Source organism: Ursus maritimus, unplaced genomic scaffold (genome assembly GCF_017311325.1).
Source record: "Ursus maritimus isolate PB19 unplaced genomic scaffold, ASM1731132v1 scaffold_15, whole genome shotgun sequence".
NCBI classification, from domain to species: domain Eukaryota; kingdom Metazoa; phylum Chordata; class Mammalia; order Carnivora; family Ursidae; genus Ursus; species Ursus maritimus.
Window position 1 is genome coordinate 23,159,833 of NW_024423897.1, and position 21,096 is coordinate 23,180,928.

At 53.7% G+C, this 21,096-nt stretch overlaps 1 protein-coding gene across 2 annotated transcripts in view; it reads right to left on the reverse strand.

The window, feature by feature from the left end:
• Window positions 1-15,181, reverse strand: part of PPARGC1B (PPARG coactivator 1 beta) — a 110,482-nt gene extending 95,301 nt beyond the window's left edge. For both annotated transcript variants that reach the window (XM_040630418.1, XM_040630417.1), the window contains exon 1: window positions 15,064-15,181. In XM_040630418.1, the coding sequence (XP_040486352.1) occupies window positions 15,064-15,141 (78 nt within the window). In that variant the 5' untranslated portion in view covers window positions 15,142-15,181. The remainder of the gene's footprint in view (window positions 1-15,063) is intronic.
• Window positions 15,182-21,096: the final 5,915 nt, after the last annotated feature.

Consider the following 21,096-nt stretch of genomic DNA (forward strand, 5'->3'; position numbering starts at 1 on the left):
GCAAGTACCCTGTGGGTGTGTTGGGGCCTGGCCCCACCACAATAGGGACTGCTGCTTTATTGGGCAAAGGCCTCTGGCTGGGACTGCAGGTGAGGAGCTGTGTCCCAGCTTTGTGTCTCCGCTCCATGCCTAGGGCCTGCATGCCTGCACAGACCACAGGGAGATACTACGCATCCAGCCTGCCTGGGAGGCCCTAGTCACCCTCCCCAGGCCCTCCCCAAGCCCCTGAGCAGCCTCCAGCTAGTTTCCCAGGCTCGAAATCTCAGTGCTCTCGAAATCTCAGTGCTCCTACTTGTATCTGTTCCACACTCTTGGACCATCCATTATGTTCTTCACCCTCACAGGAGTCCTCTGGCCAGCTCAAATCCTCCACTCATGGGGAGGGAGTGCCTGTCTCCCCCAAGTCACTCACTGATCATTCACCAGCCGCAGGACATGCTGGCCTTATGACAGGCTGGTCTCTCCCTGGGATGCCCTTCCCCACCTTGTCAGCCAGCTCCAGCTCACCCCTCCACACTCCGTCTGCTACACAGGCTGTCTGGACACTCCCTCTGCACTGGCCACCCTCCATGGCCATCTGCAGATCAGTTCTTCCCAGGCCAGGGAGCAGGGCTTATGCAAATCTGCAATCCTAGCTTCCTACACAGAGGAAGTGATTGCTGCACGATCGAAAAACGAAGAGGCAGCAAATGATAAGCTACGGTCTGTAATTCACGGGGTCTTCCAGTTTCCTCACCCATCTGTCACCAAACCAAGCACTCACTGATTGTCACTACTATTGATAACACCACCACCCAGGCACAGCACTCTCTTCAAACATTATTACCCTCTCATTCCAACCACCCACTGAGATACTTACTTTCATCCCATTTCCCAGGTAAGGAAACTGAGGCCCAATCAGATTAAGTAACATGCTGGAAGTCACTCAGCTGCTAAAGATCCTGGCCTCAGACTCTGACTCAAAGTTGTAGTCTTAACTAACCTCTATTCAAGTCTGCCTTCTGCTGACCCTCAAAACGCAAACCCCAGGCTAAGGCTGATACTGCTCCTTCTCTCACTGTCCCGCAACTGGATCACTGAATATTTACTGTGAGGCCTTTCTCCTTCTTCTGGGGTGGATTCTAAATCTCCCTCCTCCCTCTCACGCTTTTCATTTCATCCTTGAGCCCACGCTGCTCTCGCCATGACTTGATCCACTGATCTGAGCCAAGTGTGGCTCTAGGGAGAGGAGCCTCGGGCAAGAGACCACCACTGTCCTCTAGGCCCACCTGCTACATTGCCCAGTCTGCAGACCACCCCACCCCCAACCCCAGAGGTGGGAGCCGACACATTCCTGCTGGTGGCTGGGGCACCAAGTACAAGCCAGGCGGCCACTCCCTCGGCCACTAGGACAAAGAGCAAATGCTGGAGAAGGCTGGAGGCCCAGGGCACTACGGAGCAGGTACTCACAGCTGTACCCATGCTGTTGCCCAACCCTCGGGAAAAAGTGGTGTGAGGTCACTGGGACACTGGGGCATGACTCCTAGGGGACAGGGCCCTGGTCACGCCTGTCTGCTGGGCCCCAGGGGGAACCTGATCAGCAAAGGGGCTATATCCCCCAGCCCCGCCACTCACCCTCTGAGCCTCAGGTCCCTCACCTGAAGAACAGGGCTTCATCTCCAGCGGTTGCTGGGAGACTTGAGTGAGCTTACCGGTACAAATTCATTCATTCGTTCGTTCATTCATTCATTCATTCATTCAAGAAATTCTCAGTGAGTACCAATCATGTGCTGGAGCCTGGGTTAGGTGCTGGGGATACAGTGGGAACCAGACAGGTGATGTCCACGCCTTGTGGAGGCTTCCATTCCCACAGGGGCAACAGGCCACCAACACGTATAAATTCATAAACACGAAAGTATCTCGGAGTGGCACGTGCCTTAAAGAAAAGAGAACATGGTGCTGGGATAGAAAGTAGACAGGACTGGAGCGTCAGGGAAGGCCTTTCTGAGGACATGACGTCTCAGCAGATCTGGAAGAGGAGAGGGAGCAGCAAGCCATGATGCCTGGGAAGCACATTCCTGACAGAGGGAAAAGCACGTGCGAAGGCCTCACTACACTAACTCAAAGACTACTTTTATTATCACTCGGGCCACACCCTGTTCACTCCATAGAGGCAGCACACACAGCTGCGAGGGCAGTGAACTGGGCATCAGGAGAAGTGGGTTCAAATCCCACTGCCTCTCCTAAACCATCATACGGCCTGCCTGGGACCATGACCAACACTCTCTGATCTTTAAGCATCCTGATAAATCAAATGACCCCTGATCCGAGGGTCTTACATTCCCTCAAGTGCCTTCCTTTCTCCTTCCTCCGACCCACCCACCACTCAAAGTAATCATGATTTCCTCCGGCTCCCCAATGCCACACCCCCAAGTGGCCCCATAAATGAGTAGGTAGCTGGGGATCAAGGAAGACAGATATAGGGATGAAGGCAATATTTGAAAGCTGATTTGCTGCAGGATCCTATCAAATTACTCTCCAAGGCTCCATTTCCTCATCTGTAAAATGGGAATACTCCCCACCTCTTGCCTACAACACAGAATTTGAGGTGAAGATCCAGATAAGGAAGCCACCCTGCTTTATACAGGCATCAGAAAGGGGCTTCTATCTGCTACTGGGTCGTTTGTATCCTAAGTGCTACCCTGTGGCCTGGGCCTAAGGCAGAAAGGACAGAGGGGGGAGGGAATGACAGAGTGCTGCCAGACACTCTACAAACAGTATCTGATTGCTTAGAACCAAAGCAGGGGTGTCATGAGAAGGAGCCTTCTAAAAACATAGAAGCTTAAGGATCTGCTCTCAAAGATTCTCATTTACTAAGTCTGGGACAGCCCCAGACGTATAATTATTATTTTTTTTTAATTACACAGTTGATGCTGATACGTACTCATGGTTGAGAACCACTGATTAGTTCTACCAACCCTGGAAGGTAGGATGTATTAGTGTCCCCATCTGGGAGCTGGCTAACTAGAGCACAGAGAGGCCGTCTAACTCCTGGGTCACACAGCCAAGATTTGAATCAGACAATCTGCTCTCATTACTCACAAGGCTACACAATCTTTTTCTTTAAGACGTTATTTTTAAGCACCCAATGTGGGGCTCGAACTCACGACCCCTAGATCAAGAGTTGCACGCGCCACCCACTGAACTAGCCAGGCTCCCCAAGGCTGCACAATTTCTTGAGGCCAGTCATACGTACCTCTACTACCCTGTGCAGCCCTGGAAATACGAAAAACAACATCTCACATTAAGAGATGGCATTAACTTTCAAAGAAGGTTTTATGGCTAGACCCACTCCTTATTCACCTGGCGTTATCAGGGAACAACCTATGCTCACAGTAAGCAAAGTTTGTAGGTAACTCTGGAACTTTTCCTGTTTTTCACTGACTTCCTGTTTTAGACGGTAACAGCACAATCTATTTCACTCTCCCTTGCTTCCTCCAACAGAGAACACTGAACAGAATGTACCTGTCCTTGGGGACGACACTGTCTCTATGACCCATTCGCTTTGTAACTTCATACAGTATTACTCAGCAACAAAGGGCCTCCTTGCCCCCCAGTGCTGCAGTCCACGTGTTTCTGCCTCTGGTAGAACTGCCTCCCCCACCCCTGCCCCTTCCCATGCCCGCCTGGACACACACCAACAGAACTGGCTTACTGCTACTGAAGTCATGAGGTGTGGACAGGACCGCCAAGCCTGTAAGAACTGTGTGTAAACCAAGAGTGAGTTGGCCCTAAGTAGGAAGGGTAACAGGTGATATTATGTGGAACAGGGTCTTGAGTGGTTTCTGAGCAAGGTGAGGTTGATATGACCTCGAGTTGATCCTCCTGGGCTACAGAATGTGGTCACTGGTCCCTGAGTGCTCCCTCTGTCCTTTCCCTCCCTGCATGCCGTCCTTTCCTCCTCCAGAGTGGAGGCCAGCCACCCCAGTCCCGCCGGAATAAGGAGATGTGCAATGGACGTAAGGCCCAGGGTAAGGAGCTGGTTTCAGTCTCCTTGGATGGTGTGGAAATATTTGACCAGACACCTCCCTGCAGATACTGAGACTCCTAAAGCTCCGAGCCCCTCCCCAGTTGGACCAGGGCAATGACCCACAACAGACTGGATTCCTAACAGTAGTTTCACATTCTACAAAGACCTGTCCGCGGGAGGCATGTTCTGATAGGGGGTTCTGGAGGCTCCAAAAAATGTTTGTCTTTGATTTCTTTGTGTGCAAGGCTTATCTTGGAGACAAGGGCAGCAGGCCCCTTGTGGGGACTGGTACAACCCTCCCCCCAACTCCCCTCACCCACATGTCCTAGCACAGTTCCAAGCAGAGAAAAGGCCTCTGGAGTCAAGCAAACGGTTGGTGAACTTCCTGAAAGATCAAACAGCATTTGTTCGGTCATTCAGTCGACAAATATTTCCGGGGGGCCTACAGTGTACCTGCAACCATTAAGGCACTGGGGGGTCTGACGGTGAACCAGCCAGATGAGGTCAGAAGAGAGAACAGTAAAGCATAAACCCATCATCAAAGGTTATCACAAGCTGGGGACAGAGTTTTACATTTAACAAGGCTCTGGGCAAGGCCAGGGGTGGGGACAAACTGGCACACAGTGGACCCTGAATGAATGGATGTCTACTCCTCACATGAATCCTCCCCCAAAGCGACTCCTCTTCCGCACCCCTATCTCAACTCTAGGGGTGCTGCGGAGCCCCCTGCACTCTGTGCCTCCTCTCTCCCATCCCACTCGCTACCACCCAGCCCCCAGCTGAAGCCAAGTGCAGATGTCACCCATCCCCCCACTCCAGTCCTTGCTATGTGCTCAGCCTAATTAGCCACACTGCAGCGGTTCAAACGGAGTGCTCTGAAGCCAGGCAGACCGAGGTTCAAGTCCCAGCCTCGCCACTACCTGCCTGAGGGATTGGGCCACGTCACTGCTTTTTGGTTTGTCATAGTTCCAACCTCACCGGATGGCCGCGGATCCAACCAGATAACGCACGTGCAGGGCGCAGCCGAGGATCTGGCCCGTACCAAGGGGTCATCAAACGAGAGCTGTTTTCTACGACTACTGTAATTAATAACAGTATTCATGAGGACCTTTCCTGCGTCCTCACCGCCTGCCGAGTGCAAAGTCCCGACCGGGACGGTCAAAGCTCTCCCCTTCAGCCAGCTTCCCTGTCTGTTTGGTCTGGGGGGTGCTGGAGGGCGGGTATAAACTCAGCGGGGGCCAGAGTCCACAGAGAGGGAGGGCCCACGAGGATCTCTAACAACTGCAGGGTCGCAGAGCAGAAAGGGCCCGCTTGCGAGAGGGGGACGGTGAAGAGGCGGCGCTCGCGCGCGGCCCTGAAGGATGCAGCTGGGGACGGGCAGAGGGGAAAGATACCTCCCGGGGGAGTCCTAGTGGCCGCCTGGTACAAGGAAGGAACTGCAGAGGGGCACCGCAGCACGAACTCCGGAGTCGGCCTCAACCCACTCACCCGCAAAATGGAGAGAAGAGTGGGGACTACCTCATGGGGTTCCTCGGAGAGGACATGGGGCTGTGAATAATTTATGTGAATAACTTAGCACAGGGCCTGACAAAGTAACTGGAGCCAGACTCTCCTAAGATTATTCTATTGTTCTGTTCCTGCACCAGTGGCTACAGGGTTGCACGGTGTCCCACTAGTTGAGGAACAGACTGATCGATGGCTGGACAGGCATTTGAGGCCTTGAATGCCATACCCAGCAGCTCACCTCAGCCAGGTTGTGCCGGGTGGGCCTGCAGATGTTTTCAGCTGGGGCTGCTGTAGCCTGGGATCGCTAGCAGCAGGGAGACCGGGTCATCCCCGGTGTCAAGGAGCCAAGACAGGGCCCTCCCCCAGTGTCCCGGGTACCACACTTACCGCGAGGAGGTTGGGACCAGACATAAAGGCTCCAGCAGCCACGTTGCCAAGGCTGTTTGCCATGGCAACCTCAGGGAGCCACTCGTGGGCCGGCTGCCGCAACGGCTCAGGGCCTGGTTTCTAACGTCTCCTCGCTCTCCCTCTGCTAAATGGCTGTGTTCTGCTAGGCAAGCACAGGGAAAAACACGGCTGCAGGGCTGCTGGGGAACATCCGTCTCAGATGAGCAGGGCTCGCCCGGCTGAGCTCCCAGACAGCGGGTCCCAGACAGCGGAGTGTCTGCCATCCAGAGCGAGCCCTGCCCACGCAGACAGGAGCTAGGAGTCCAGTCCTGTGCCTCTGCTAGGTGATCTGAAGCCAACCCTGCTCTGCTCCCGGCCTGCTTCCTCGCTTCAAGGTAAGGGCACCGAGTCAGATGGTCTGTAAGGCACGCCCAACTCCCTGAAAGCTCAGTCTTACATCGGTGTTTACATGCTCGTCATTGTCATCACCGTAGCGGCTACTATTTATTGAGTGCTTACTCTAGGTCAGGCAACGCTCCAAGCGGCATCGAGCCTCTGTTCTAGCTATCCAAAGAGCACATCTTATCCCCAATATTGTATGTGAGGCCTTGAATGCCATGCCCAGGAGCTCGCTTCTCCAACTGGGGTCAGAGAGGTTAAGACACTTGCTCAAGGTCACACAGCTAGTAAGTGGTAGGCCCCTGGATTTAAACCCTTGGCAGTTAGACTCCAAAGGTGAGAGCCCTTAACCACTTTCTGGTACTTCTCTCTTCAAGTAGCATCTAACTGGATTTGGTTTTCTAAAAGTCAACATCGCAGTCCTTGTTAAGGCTGGATGGGATTCCTCTTCAGCTCCCTCAGAAGTACGAGGGGAAAGAAAACATAATACTCTGAAAGAGAAAACTCAGGGCCTCAACAGGATCAAGGACCTAGAGCTCAGTGGAAAGATAACGACAGGCTCTACATGGCATCTGTCTATTTTCTTACTAACAATGGCCCTACTGACTGAACATTCCTAAGCACTTTACAGGCATCATCTCAACCAGCCCTAAAACCCTCTAAACTCCGCGCTACTATGAGTCCCATTTCCCAGGACAAGCACCCCAGACACAAGAAGCCTTGTGCCAAGGCCACAGGGCTGCCTCAAGCAGAGCCCGACCCCAAGGCTCAAAGCCCTCTCAGCCACCTAAACAAATAATTAGAGCAAATGTTTGTTTTCTTACCTAAAAGACAGAGGAGTAATTACAGGCCTTTGGGGATAATTAATCAATGACTTTACCCTCCCATTTATAAAAGTCTCTCTGGTCTCCTACCCTACCCCTGGGCAGCAAATCAGTCTCTGCCCAGAAGAACAGGCAGGGTGGGGAAAATTTTTAAAAGAAAGGGCAGGGTGGGGGGCCCTGGAGTCTAGCTGCCATCCTGGGCCTACAGACCCTGTGCCCAGCCCAGCTGTGCGCTTCAGGTCACACAGCTCCTCTGGCCCTGTGAAGCCAGGCTTCTGACCCCACAGCCCCCTGACTCGCTCACTGGGTAATCCCAATGACAGCAACTAAGGAAGAAACCCGCTGTGAACTGCAAGGGGAGTGGGGGGCCTTTGGGGTTCAGGAGCTGTGAGAGCAGGAGGCAAATGCAGCCCGCCTGGTGGCGGTGGTGGAATGCATCCCAGGGCCCCACGGCCACTACAAAGCCCAGCCACCTGGGCAACAGTGTCTCTCTGTGGACTATCCACCCGCCCATCCCCCAAAGCACAGATTACCCTCCCCACACATCAAGTCCTGATCCTGGGAAAGAAAGGGTCTGAGAGTCAGGCACCCAGGCCTCCTCCAGCTAGGTGGCTTCTCCATTTGTGCCTCAGTGCCCCTCTTCTGGAAAAGGTAGGGGGAGAGTGGATCCTCTCCAACAAGCCTCCCAAGCGTGGCAGGAGAGGAAGCAGCTCCAGGGCCAACATCCCAGGTTAGACCCTCATGTTCTGCAAGACCCCACATGATAACCTTATCCCTGTGCGCTTACAAAATGGGGACAACAGAACCAAGCTCCCAGTTATCAGGAGAAACCATGCGCTGGTCCTAGAAAGTCTCTTCGCAAATACACACTGAAACAGTCCCGGGTGACATGATGTGGTGTGTGGGCTGGATGAACAGGAGCTCATCCACACACTTACTAGCTGTGTGACCAGATGAACGGCCACGCATCCAAAATGGCGGAAGCGGGGTGATGGAAGCATGGGGATTCGCTGCACCATTTCACCACTGGCTCCTTTTGTACGTGTTGGGCATCTGCCATGGTGAAATGTTTAAAATACAAACTCTCCTTCAGAGAACCTGACACCTCATCATATAAAACATTCTCCTGTTCAAAAAATCATCTACTTAATGGGTAACCACAAAGCTAGCTCGGGATAAAAAATTCTGTTTCTTGCCCTCCCAGAGCTGTCAACCTAGTGGTAGGGGAAACGCACAGAAAAAGCACGCAGACCCCAGGGGGACAGTAAGCAGCACCCTCCACATGAGGGGCAGAGGCAGAAGAATGGGTGTAAAAGGCTCTCCCTAAGGGACAGGTGTGGGGATGGGGATGGGGGCGGGGCTTGAAGGGCAGGTGGGCTACCGATGCCTTTACATGGCAGGGGTGGAGTTGTGGGGAGCATATTCCAGGCCATTCCACAAGCATTTATCCTGTCCCTTCTCAGGAACACAGAGACTAAAGAGAACAAAAGGAGGAGCAGTGTCCGCCCTGAAGAGGCTCTCCGTGGAGCACACCCACTCAATCAGGGAGGACTCAGAATGGCTCAGTTCTGGGCACTTGTCTATTCGCTGTGAGGAAAAAATGGAGAATGAAACAGACAAAAATCCTTGCCCTCGTGGCGGCTGACAACCCGGAGTGATTTCCTAAATGATTCAACTTCATGGGACCTCGATTAGGAAAAACAGCTATTATTTGGTGCTTCTTCCATGACACGCACTGTGTCAGGCGCTTTAAATCCATTTGCCATTTGGTTTTCTTTGACTTCTCGCAACAGTTTTAAATAATGGAAGCGCAGAGAGGTGATGTGACCCACCAAAGGTCTCACAGCCAGCAAACGGCAAACCCAGATAGGCTGCCTTCAAAGGGAGTGCAGCGGCCTCGCAAGGGACAGAGCGGCTGTGCCTGCAGGGCAGGGAGAAGGAGGCAGCCCGACAATAGCATGGCAGCTGGGTCTGCAAAGATGAGCGATGGAAATGGAAGAAACAGTGGCAAAGGAGACAGAAAACCGCAGGAGGAGCCTACACTTCCAGGAAGAATATTCATGACCCCCCTGAGGTGGACACACCCCAAAGAGAAAGCAGACAAATCAGGATACAGTCAAGGACCAAACTCTCCCAGCTTCAAGAAGGCCCTTGAACATCAGGGTTAAACTTTAGGCTTTAATGTAAAAGTACTGGGGAGCCACGGGTGATGTGTGAGCAAGGCAGTGACATCAGACACACACTGTAGTAACTGCAGGATTCCCATAGTCTGAAAGGACAAAGACCTGGACCAGAAGAGGGGGAGAGGAACCGAAAGGGCAATCCAATCCAATTGATTCTGCATCAGTGAGTGTCCCTTGAGTACCTTGGAAGAGAAATAGGAAATGGCCCAGCTCATTCTCTTCCAAATGACTTTATCTGGGTTTCCTTCACCTTCACATAATAAGAATTATGCTTCTCGTTTTTACATAAAAAAGATGGCATGGAATTATGCTTCCCTTTTTTTGCATAAAAAAGACTGCATGAAGGGGGGTTTGCATTATACTTAATCCTGCCCTTCGAAAGGGCTTTCAAAGAGAATTTCAAGTTTCCTCAGCAGCAGGGTGCTACTCATTTTCCCTCCGTGACTTCAGTCTCGACCCTGACAGTTACGGCTTCCGATCCCCATTTCCGAGACTGAGAAACTGAGGCCTCGAGAAGCAGATGGCCTTATGAGTTGTCTTCTCCCTATGCAATGTGCCTGCCTTTGCTCGAGGCGCTAGAAATATGATGAACAAAAGAGAGTAGTCCCTGCCTTATGCACTTGGAGTCACGTGGTCTGCGAACCTGGCCTCTGATCCTGGCTCTTCTACTCACTCCAAGCAGTGTTGTAGGTAGATATGTTCAGCCAGCCAGTGAGTTAGTTCCCTGCAACTGTTAAGATCCTCAGCTGTAAAACGGTAATAATAATGGCACCTACACTTTGTGGAATCTGTACAAGGATAAAATGGAACGATGCAAGAAGAAGGCTTGGCAGTGTGCATGGCATCTGAAGGCTGCTCTAATGAATGCTGTGGACGATGCAGGAGGAGCTTGCTGTTAACACTGCAGTGCTCGTGTTATGACCTCACTTCGAAGCCCAAGCCCCCATTTGCAAGGCTGCTTCTGACTCAAACCAGTATTCCTTTTATTATTTCAGAGAGAGAGGGAAAAGGGTGACTCATCCCCTGGCAATGGTGGAGCTTCTGGCTGGCCTGCACCAGCTGGGGAGAGGAGAGCCCCAAGGTGAAGGGGAAATATGAGCCCCCAGGGCCCCACTGCTGGGCCATCGCCTCTCCTGGTTCCACAGGCAGCCTGATCATTAGTACCAGCCAGGGAGCCCCAGTGAACGCAGAGCCCCCGCCTCTGGTAAACGAAGCAAGCAAACCTGTCCTCTTCTGAGCTCAGGTGAAGAAGTTACTCCCCCTGCTCTCACGCAGGTGAAGGGTGGGCAAAGGCACCCAGCCAAGGCTGCACTTCAACCTGCCCCTCCAGAGTCCTGAAACTTTGGCTCAGAAAGAAAGTTAGCCCTGGTTCCAGGGGCTGTGGGAGGGAGCAGCACTGCAGACCTAGGAACTGAACACTCGATATTCGAGCCATTTTCCCGAATCTCTGGGTGATGGGGCCCCTTCTGAGTACTCAGATCCAGTTTTAGAACAATGGGGGGACAGGATACCAATGGAGAAATGGGCCAAATTCACAAACATGACACTTCACAGAACAAAACCAAAACTGGCCCGTAACCATGGGGGGTGAGAGGAGAAGCGGCACAAGTGCCCAAAGAAATGCACATTAAAACCGAAGGGTAAAAGAATTTATTGATGAGCAGACTGGCAAAAATGAAAACCAATTAAAATACCAAGAGTTATTTGGCTATGGGGAACCAGGCATTCCCACACAATGCTGGTTAAGTGTGTAAATTAGCACAATCCTTCTAGAAGGCAATCCAGAAATGTGTTTACCAAACGCCTGCATAGTTCCTTTGACAGAGTAATTTCACTTCTAGGAATTTAAATGAAGGAAAGAAGACATATGCAGAGATATTCATTTCAGCGTGGCTTACAAGAACAACAAAAATTATAAACAAATTAAATGACTAACAACAAAGGGCTGATTAAATACATTGTGGTTCAACCCTCAATGAAATACTATATAACCATTCAGATATTAAGACATGAAGCAGAATATTTATTGATGTGGAAAGACAATCACAGCATATTGTTTGGAGAAGAAAAAAAAGCAAATTACAGCAGTATGAGTCCAAGTTACAACGAATATATAATGAACGACTCCATTTTTGGCAACCGATATAATCCATAGGAATTGATAGGAAAGAAGTGTCTGGAAATATATATAAAAATAAGTGGTGGTTACCTCTGGGTAGGATTACATATTTTCAATTTTTTCTTTATGCTTGCCAGGATTTTCTAACAATTCTACTCTTAAATATTTTTCAGTGATAAGAGATTGGACCACATGATTTATAAACTTGCTGTCAACTCTGACATTTGGGGCATCTATGACTGATGTCCCAAGTGACTTCAAACAACCCATATTTAGTGCGGGCTTACTGTGTAGCCTTTGGAGCCAAAGTCATGGCCCACAGCTGTAGCCTTCTGCATTCCTCTCTACCCATACTCACTGCCCAGCTGTCTCAGGGGCAGCCTGCGAGCTTCCCGTCTGTAATTCACATGCCTAGCCAAGGGCTGAGCAAAGGAACTGGGCATGGTGGCAGGTGGGCACAAAGAGATAAAAGGCACAACTCTAGTTCCAGAATCCTACTGCGCCATAGGACTCACACACAAAAAGTGCCTGGTTGTATAACACAGACTAAGAAAACCAGAAGGGAGAGAAAGCAGGGCAAGCCGGGAAAGGAAGGCCTGCTCGAGAAGGCCATGCAGGAACGGTGGGTGAGGGCACTGGAGGCAAGGGGTACAGGCTGGGCAAAGGTGAAGTTAACCCAAAGTCTTCTGAGAAACATGCCCCAAACCTGTCCAAGAAACTTTCACAATCCTTGGTCTGCAGAATTTCTGAACTTTGGCCTGAATGGGTAAAAGTTAAGTCTGCTGAACAGAAGTCCTCCCTCTATCTGACTCCGGATTAGCCACCAAAGACAAGTCTTTCAGATAAAGACCATAAATTACCTTTTTATTCACTTTCCCCACCCCTTCCACAGGGGGAGATGGAGGGGAGGGTCAGGGAGGAGCTGGAGGAGGAGAGGGAGTCACAGAACAACGAGACATCTCACATGCAAGCAGTGCTCACCCCCACCACCTCGACCTTGTCTTCTCTTGCCGGCAACACCAGCCCCATTTGACAGATGGAGGAAAGGAGGCTCGGAGAGTTAAAATGGCTTGCTCTGGGGTCACCCAGCCAGAGAGTGGGGAAGGCGACTCCACTCAGGCCTTCTGACTCCAAGTCCAGTGCTATTTCGAGGTAACACACAGGACCTGGAGTCAGGAGCCCTGGGTGGCTCTGTCACCCACTGGCTGCGTGGTCCTGTACAAGCCGCTCACCCCTCGCAGCCTCTATCCCCAACTGTAAAATGAGGAGGCACACGATGGCCCGCCCAGGTCCTCTGCCGGCTAGGCTCTGTATGAACCTTCTAGGGGTGGCTGCAAAGCTCCCCTATCAATTACATTTCCCAAGTTGGGCCGGCAAAGATCACCAGAGGAGCCTCAGCCCGTCACGTGGTTAAATAAAAAAAGCAAACGTCCCAGATTAACTTTCACTGCACTGCCTCTGCTGACACCTGATTACCCAATTTTCTAGTTTCCTTGGGTGAAAAATCCCTGGCAGGGTAAACCCGCTGGGCGGCTAAAAGGACAAATAAGTAATTCTTGGTGAGAACACCAAAGATGGGGTTAAAACCAGGGTCCAGAACGGACAGTTCTAGCTAGGGGTCCCTGAACGAGTCTCTGGCGATTTTAGGCCTCCTTCACCCGAGTCACAGTCGAGAGGTTTGGAGGCACCCCCAGACAAGTGCGATGGCTGAGGACAGAACTTTCCCAGGGGCAACTCGGTCCCACCCGCACCCAGTCCCTCTAGCCCCAGGCTGCCGGGCCGGGGCGGGGGGCGGCGGGGGGGACGGGCGGGGAGGGCAGGGAGGTGGACGGGGGAGCGGGGCCGTGGCGGGGCCGGGGCTGGGATCTGTCATCCGAGCAGACGTGGGCGCGGGGCCGGCGACGGCGCCCGGTGACCGCCGCGGGAGCTCCACTGCAGTTTCGTCAGAGGTAAAGGTACGCGCCTGGCGCGCGCGGCGTGTGCACACAAACACACACACCCGCGCGCGCAGACCGCTCATCGCACACTACCCCCCCGGCCAGAAGAATGCGCGATCACACGCCACCACCCCTTCGGCCCCCGCCCCGAAACCACCCCAGCACGCCCGCCACCGACCACGAGGCCCCGCGGCTCCCTGACTCATGGATGTCTGCAGCAAGCGAGGGCCAGCCCTTCTCCGGCGCGTGGCGGGCTTCCTCTCCGCGACACCCCGCCACGCCGTGCCGTCCCAGCCGCCAGCCGGGAGTCGCCGCCCGGAGCTGAACGTCTTGGCTTGCTGCATCCCCTCCAAGTCGCGTCTCACGGCTAGCAGTCAGCTTGCAAGCCTCTCTCCGCCCACCCGGTCCCATGACAGCTGCTGCCGCCCAAAGACAGGCAGATTATAACAAGAAGCAAAGTTTCCCTCTCTCTCCTCCCACCGCCCGCCCCCCCCCCGCCTTCCCCCTCCCTTCCAGTGTTATGCAAAACGAGCCGGCACCGGCGCTCGGACTCCAGGTACCAAACCAGCCCTCGCGAGCCGCGCCCGGTTCCGCCCGGCGGCCCCTCTCGGCGCCCAGCCGTGCGCCCGCATCCGGGGTCTCCTTCTCGCCTCCGCCGCATCCCCAACCTCCCAGCTACTCGCAGCCAGGCGCCCAGAGAAAAAGCCCTAACTATGGGGCCAAACTTTATGCCTGCAACAGGCATGGGGTGGGGAAAACCAAGTAAGGGGTGGGGGGCGCGCACGCCTAGTGCAGGCATTTTCGGTGGCGGCTTGTCCCAGCAGCACCCCCACCCCGTCTCCAAGTCACCAGCTCCCTCGCAACCCCCCCCCCGCCCCGGCACACCAGAGCACCCTCTCCTGTCACGCGCGTGTCGCCGGTGGGGCTCCCAGGCGCAGCCAGAGCCCGGGACGCCGCCTCGCGTTCCCTTCCCCCAGCACTGCCGAGCGCGCACCGGGGCCGCGCGCCGCAGGGGGGACCCAGGCGCCCCCAGACAGTCTTTCCACCCCCATCCTGCCGTGCTTTTCTGCCGGGGGGCTCCGCCGGTAGCGAAACCAGGAAGGTTCTATCTCCGCCGGCATGTCCACGTGCCCCGCAGCCTCCTAAGCCCTTAGCCGGCAACTGGCAGGAAACTCCGCGCTGCGGGCGCCGACGGGGAGCCGCGGGGGGCCAGCAGCAGCACGCGGGGCACAGGAGACCGGAGGACCTGGGCACTCCGGGGACGGAAGCAGGCGCCGGAGCCGGGGCCACAAGTCCACGTGAAAGTACGGCAGCAAGTGCCGGGAGTCTGAGGGCGCGCCTCCGGCACCCAGGGCCAGCCTGAGAGTCCCCCACACCTTGGCGCTGCTCCACCTCCTCAAGGAAACGCGGTACCCCCCACCTCTGCCGGCGGGGGAAGCGGACTCCAAGCGACCGAGGCCAGACCCTCCCCGGCGGCCGTAGCGCCCCCACGCTCCGGCTTGCGCGGGGGGGTCGCCTCCCGCTCCCTGCCTCCGTAACAGAGAGCATCGCAGGGCGCATAGAAGGGGGGGGCTCTGCAGCCGGGAACCCCCGTTCCCCCCAACGCGCCCACCGCTGCCTCCCGGCCTCCGCGGCTGCGGCGGCAGCCCCCGCAGCTCAGCACCCCTGGCCCCGGGCCCGCGGCCCCTGCTGGCCGTACCTGCGTGTCGGCGAGATAGTTGAGGAAGAAGGAGGAGAGCTCTTCGTCCAGCAGCGCGCCGCAGTCGTTCCCCGCCATCTTCCAGCCGCGGCTGCAGCGTGCGGCGGAGTCAGCGCCGAGCCGGCCGGGAGGAGGGAGCGAGCGAGCAAGCGAGGGAGGCGGGAGGAGGGAGCGAGGCCGGCGGGAGGCGGAGGGCGGAGCTCGGGCCCGGGCTGCCGCAGGGCCGCTGGCTGCGGGGGCGGGGCCGCGCTGTGCCCGCGCAAGCCGGGGGTCGCGCCCCCACTTTCCTGCGCCACGTCTGGCTCCGCTGTCCTCGCCCGCAGCCCGCGGCCGGGAGGAAAGCGCCGGCAGCCGGCAGACGATGCCCCAGCCAGCAGCCCGATGCCTGCGCAGCAATGCGGGCAGCCCCCTGCTCCTGCCAGAGCGAATCACGTTGCGTTAGCGCTGGGCGGGTCCTTTGAGACAACCTGCTTCGGCACAGCTGGGGAAACTGAGGCCCGAGAAGGCAGAGGACTTCGTTTGAAGTCACGGTGCATTTCAATAGCAGGAAGACACAGTGCCTTTCAATAGCAGGAAGACAAAGCTCAGGTCTGACTGACCCAGAGGTTCCAGTTTCTCTACCTGAGCTGCAGGGCCAGAGAGGGAGGACTACCGCAGGTCAAAGGTGGAGGAATAGGGAAGGCTCAAAGAGGGGGTGGCATTTTTTTTCTTTTCCTTGAAGGATGCGTTGACCAATATTCTGTTAAGTTTGACCGTCTCCCTCAAGTTTTTCTTCACTCCGCTAGCCGCCCCCCACCAAACTTCAGTGACTTCTTTTACCGTGGCCCACAATGCCTTGAGGTGGCCAGGCTCGTGTGGGCTTCCCCAGGCCCCCTCGCCTCCCCGTTCCTTTTGATGAACCGTCTCACAACGGGCTTCCACACACAGTGCTGTCCCCTGCCCCTCAGCCATTCACCTAGTAACCACATCTTCAGCGCATCCTTCCCCACTGGCACTCGGACTGTCAGCCCATTCCTTCTCCCCACACCCCTGCTGTCATGGGCTCCCTTAGCTTTGCGGGGACCCTTAAAACACTGGTCACGGCTGCCATTTTCCATTTGTTCCAATGAAGATTTGATCTTCCTGTCTCTCCTTACTAGACTCTAAGACCCATGAAAGCAGGGACGGAATCTGCTTCTGCATTTGCTGTGTCTCCAGCGCCTGGCAACATAGTAGGTGCTTAATAAGTGATGTGCTAACTATAAAGCACAGAGGATTCGGATTCCCCACCGCCACCACCACACATTGAACAGATCAGAAAACTGCCCAGAGTCAATGGTGCTAGAAACAGAACTCAGGCCTCCTGACTGCAACCTTGAACTCTCGCCATCATGCTCTGCTGTTTGTTTGCCAGGCAGCAGATGAGGGCACCGCCTGAATAAAGGCATAAAGGTGTAAAGGCGGGAAGATTTAGGCCTGTTTCATTGGGCCCGCCTGCCTCCTGCTCTCCCCACCCCCTCCCCGCACTCAGGAGGGCTGCCCCACCCGGCCCACCCTGCGTGGGCTCCCTCCCAGCCAGAGGAGGGAACAGGGAGAGTCCTCAGTCCACCTGCTCAGACTTGAACACCAGAGCAAGAGCTTCCTTCTTCTCCAGTCTGAGGTTCCCAGAACCGCAGGGCGTGATTTCACTCTTTGGGCTTTAGGCCAGCGCGCTTTTAAGGAACAATGAATCCCAACAGAGAGCCTACACCTAGCATTGGAGCACCAGCCTGTGAGCCCGGAGTCCTGGGTCTCGGTCCAGCTCTGCTACATCTTGTCTCGGTATTGGGCAACTCAAGAAGTCAAGAGCATGGGCCCCCTGCTCAGACGGCCCAATTTTGAACCCCTGCAAGTCATCTCGTGTCAGGCCTCGATTTCCTCATCTGCATCAGTGGAGATCATAGACTGACTTACTTCATAGGGATGTTACGATGATTGAAGAGGTAATATATGTAAAGTGCTTGGCACGGTGCCTGACGTCACGGGAAAAATAGCTCGACTCTGGTCCTCTGTTTCCTCATCTGTAAAAACGAGGATGACATGCATGTCCCTTGAAGGAGCTGGCCAGTGTTGCTTTCCTTTCTTCCAACACTCACAGGCTGCTGGCTGCCTTGGACTCCAGTAGATCCGGATTTGAATCTTGGTGCTTATTAGCAATGTGCCCTTAGTCATTTACTTAAATTCTCTGGGCCACAGTTTCCTCCCTGTAGGGTTTTTGTGAGGGTGGCAGGAATCCGTGCACGTAAGACAAATGGCTGGGCCCCGCACCTGGCGGATGGGAGGGTCCCCCCCATCATCAAGGTCATCACCATCATCAAGGTCATCACCTCAGTAGCACGACGGGCTTTGCTGCCGCTGCCCATGGACCCCCATCAGAGCCCTGCAGGACAGTTTCCCGAGATGTCCCTATCAAATCCAGCATGGCCTGTGACTGGTGTTGAGCCCCTTGTAGCTGAGAGGCCAGACCTGGAGAGTCCCCAGGGCCAGCCATCTCCGGCCTTGGCCCTTACAGAGCTTCGGTACCAGACAGGGCCCCCCAGGGAAGGCCTCAACGGCGCTCCCCCAGAGCAGCTTTTGTCTTTAAAACTCGGTGTTGAAGGAGGAGCCGCCAATGGACCAACTTCAAGGGCTTTCTCACCAATCACTGTCCTCAGAACGGGCTTCTGACTGGTAAGCAACCCAGGTGAGAGCGCACCTCACCTGAGATAATGTCGCTTTCTCTCCAAAAGCACATTTCAAAATGCTTTCATCACAGGGCACTGCAGAACTCAGCCTCTTCACCCTCTCTGGTCCTTGGAGGAATTCAAAGTTCTTCATTGACAATGGAAGCCATCCAGAAACCTAAGGTGCTAGGTATGATCTTGTGCCGTTCGCTTGCCCTCTGTCCGGCTGTTTCCCGTTAAACAAAGGAGCCGAGCTAAATGGGCCTCTGCTGAACCCTCCAGCCCAAACGTGATGGCAGTTTATAGGTATCGCCCAAACCGGGCTTTTCTGCACCACACAAGGACCAGATACACCCCTGAGTGTGTATCACCTCAGAGTGTCTCCAACAGCCCTGAGGAGTCCACATTCTCATGTCCAGCTGACGACGGAGGAAACTAAAGCTTACGAGGGATTGAAGTGATCAACCCAAGACCAAGCCGTGAGGGACACAGCTGAGATTTGAACCCAAGCCCGTATCTGGTCCAAACCACAGACCCTTGAAGGGAATTGAGAAAAAGCCCACACCAGCTAACCACTCCCAAGAAGCTGGAACGGTGGCACATTTCTTATTTTATGACTTCCAAGGGAAGGGCGATAATAATGCCAAACTTGGACTTCATGTGGCTCACTCCTATCTGCTCTGCCTTTTTATTGGCCCTGCCTCTCCCGAGATTAGTGAAAGTTTGCCTTGCACATACACCAGGCAAAGCCCAGACTCCTCCAGGCTCCGTGGAAATGGCTCCAGCAAAATGAACCTTTTTCACTTGAATATTATAGTCTCTACTGACAAATGCTCGAAATTAAAAACACCAGCATTTTCTCCCTTCTGATAATAGAAGAATGTTTTATTCAGACACTGTAACCATGTCTCAAATTCTGGAGGGCATGACGGTCTCCTGGGCTCTGTCACCAAAGATTACAATTCAGTAGGTCTGCAGTGGACCCAGGAATCTACATTTAAGAGGCTCCCCTCGACGACTCTCCTGCAAGAAACTACCCATCATCCAGCCGCTGTTTAATGAGCACCTACCATGTGCTAGCCACTGTGCTAGGTGCCGTGGATAAATCAGTGAACACAATAGCTGCCGTCTGGCTATATTCTGTTCACGATCAGTGCGTAGTGAATTTTTGTTGAAAGAGTGAGGGAGCTAGGACATGGCTCTTGATAATCACTGAGGTTTCCTGCCAGCCACCCACAACTCCGTGATTCTCTGAGCCAGGCCAGGGAGTCAGAAACACACCTATTTCCCAGTTTCTGTCCAGGAGGCAGAAACTCGAGCCAACAGGAACTAAAAAGGCACCTGCTTTGTGTTGTTAATTCTGACAGCCATCCCCACCTTTCTTTGAACACAGAGAGAACTGCGGTGGGGCAGTGGAGAGCGTGTTATCCACCTGCTTCACTGTACAGGTAGGAGAACGTGGCCGAGGCCACACAGCCCTTCAGTGACAGAGCCAGGACTGGAAGCCAGGGCTGAGCACTGTGTGTGTTGTGCCTGGGGGGCTTCTCCACAGGGTTTGGAAAGACCTCACCCAGATGGTGTCAATCTCGGGTCTCAGAGCTGGGGGTGGGGGTCTTTGGCGCTTGAAAATCCATCATGAGCAAGGCATTTGCGGTGTTAGTCAATGCCCTTTTTTTCCTGGAGGGGTTAGCCCATGAACTCACCAGGACATTTTGGGGGCTACATTCAGCAGACGTCTCTTTCGTATGCTACAACTATTTAAGGACTTCCAGGTCAGCCAGTGAAGGGCATTAAACAGCCAAGGTATTGTCAGCTACTGCTGCCATGTGCAAGGGCTGTCTTTCGTTCACTCCTCAGTCTCATAAATGACTGTGCACAGAGCCTGGGAACGGTGGATCAGGGGAGGAGTAGAAACGCGCTTCCTCCTCATCTGCCCACAGAGCAAAAAGATCCTTACGCCCATTTGATAGATGTTGAAACAAAGGCTCATAGATGCACCGGTTACTTTGTTTTGTTTTGCTTTTACAGAGATGTAAATTCCACCGGCTTGTTATATGTGTACCAGAACAGCAACATTTAAAGAGACAGCCACCCAACACTAAAGGCCCCATCTAAATGTAGTATTCCTATCAAATAAGGCAAGCAGATGGCAAGACCCAAGGACCTGTTCTTTACACTCTGTCACTTACTGGCTTTGGGACCTTGTGAAAATGACTCCTTGGCAAGGATCATCCTATCTATCCTAACTGACCTAGAATTTTGTGTGGCTCAAGTTCACTTACAAAGGACTTTGTAAGTCGTCAATAATGGTCCTTCTGGGAATTTATCCTAGGGGTCTGATTCAAAAGGTGGGAAAAACTACTGCACGATGTTTACATATACTTTGATTCAACAAATATTTTTAGAAGCTGCCGGGTGCCAGGCACTGTGTTACCGGCCCACAAATGGGAACCATGATACAGTCTTTGCTCTTGTGTAACTCACTGCTCTGATCTCCACAACGCGCAGGGGAGAGAAGTCAACATGCAGTTCGCCAGGGTATAACAGGTTCTTTAACGAATAGGGAGGCTGGAGACTGGAGGGGCTGGGAGAGGAGCCCAGGGGAGAGCTAGGACCCTGAGCCAAGACAATGAAAGTAGCAAGAGGGATATGAAGGAGTGGATGGGTTAAGGCCATATTTTAGACTGAGAATCAGTAGGCTTTGGTCATAGGTAGGAAATGACGGGACAATTACAGGATACCCAGTTTCTGGCTTCAATGGGTGATGGTTCTCAGAGGAGAGGCAACTCAGAGGGAAGTCTTCGAAGGGGAGTTTTGGGGGTCTGTGGGGCATCCAAGTGGAGACATGTAAAGGGAGCACATTGATGCCAAGCAAAAAACTGGAAATAAACTCAACATGTAGTAAGACAGAGCAGTTCATTTCACATAGCCTCACCAAAAGTAGACAAAAGCTCATGCATGGAGAGCTGGGTCCCAGGATGCTCCCTGCAGCTTTGGTAATTACGGTAAAAAGAGAAGGCCTCTAAAAAAACGAACGGTGTTGAGATCACATAATGGAGCATTAGACGATAGTGAAAATCAGTAACATCTTCATGAACCCACCCAGATTAATCACAAAAACAATAAGGGAGGGGCGCCTGGGTAGCGCAGTCGTTAAGCGTCTGCCTTGGGCTCAGGGCGTGATCCTGGCGTTTCGGGATCGAGCCCCACATCAGGCTCCTCGGCTGGGAGCCTGCTTCTTCCTCTCCCTCTCCCCTGTTGTGTTCCCTCTCTCGCTGGCTGTCTCTATGTCACATAAATAAATAAAATCTTAAAAAAACAATAAGGGAGACAAGCCGCCTAAGGATATAGT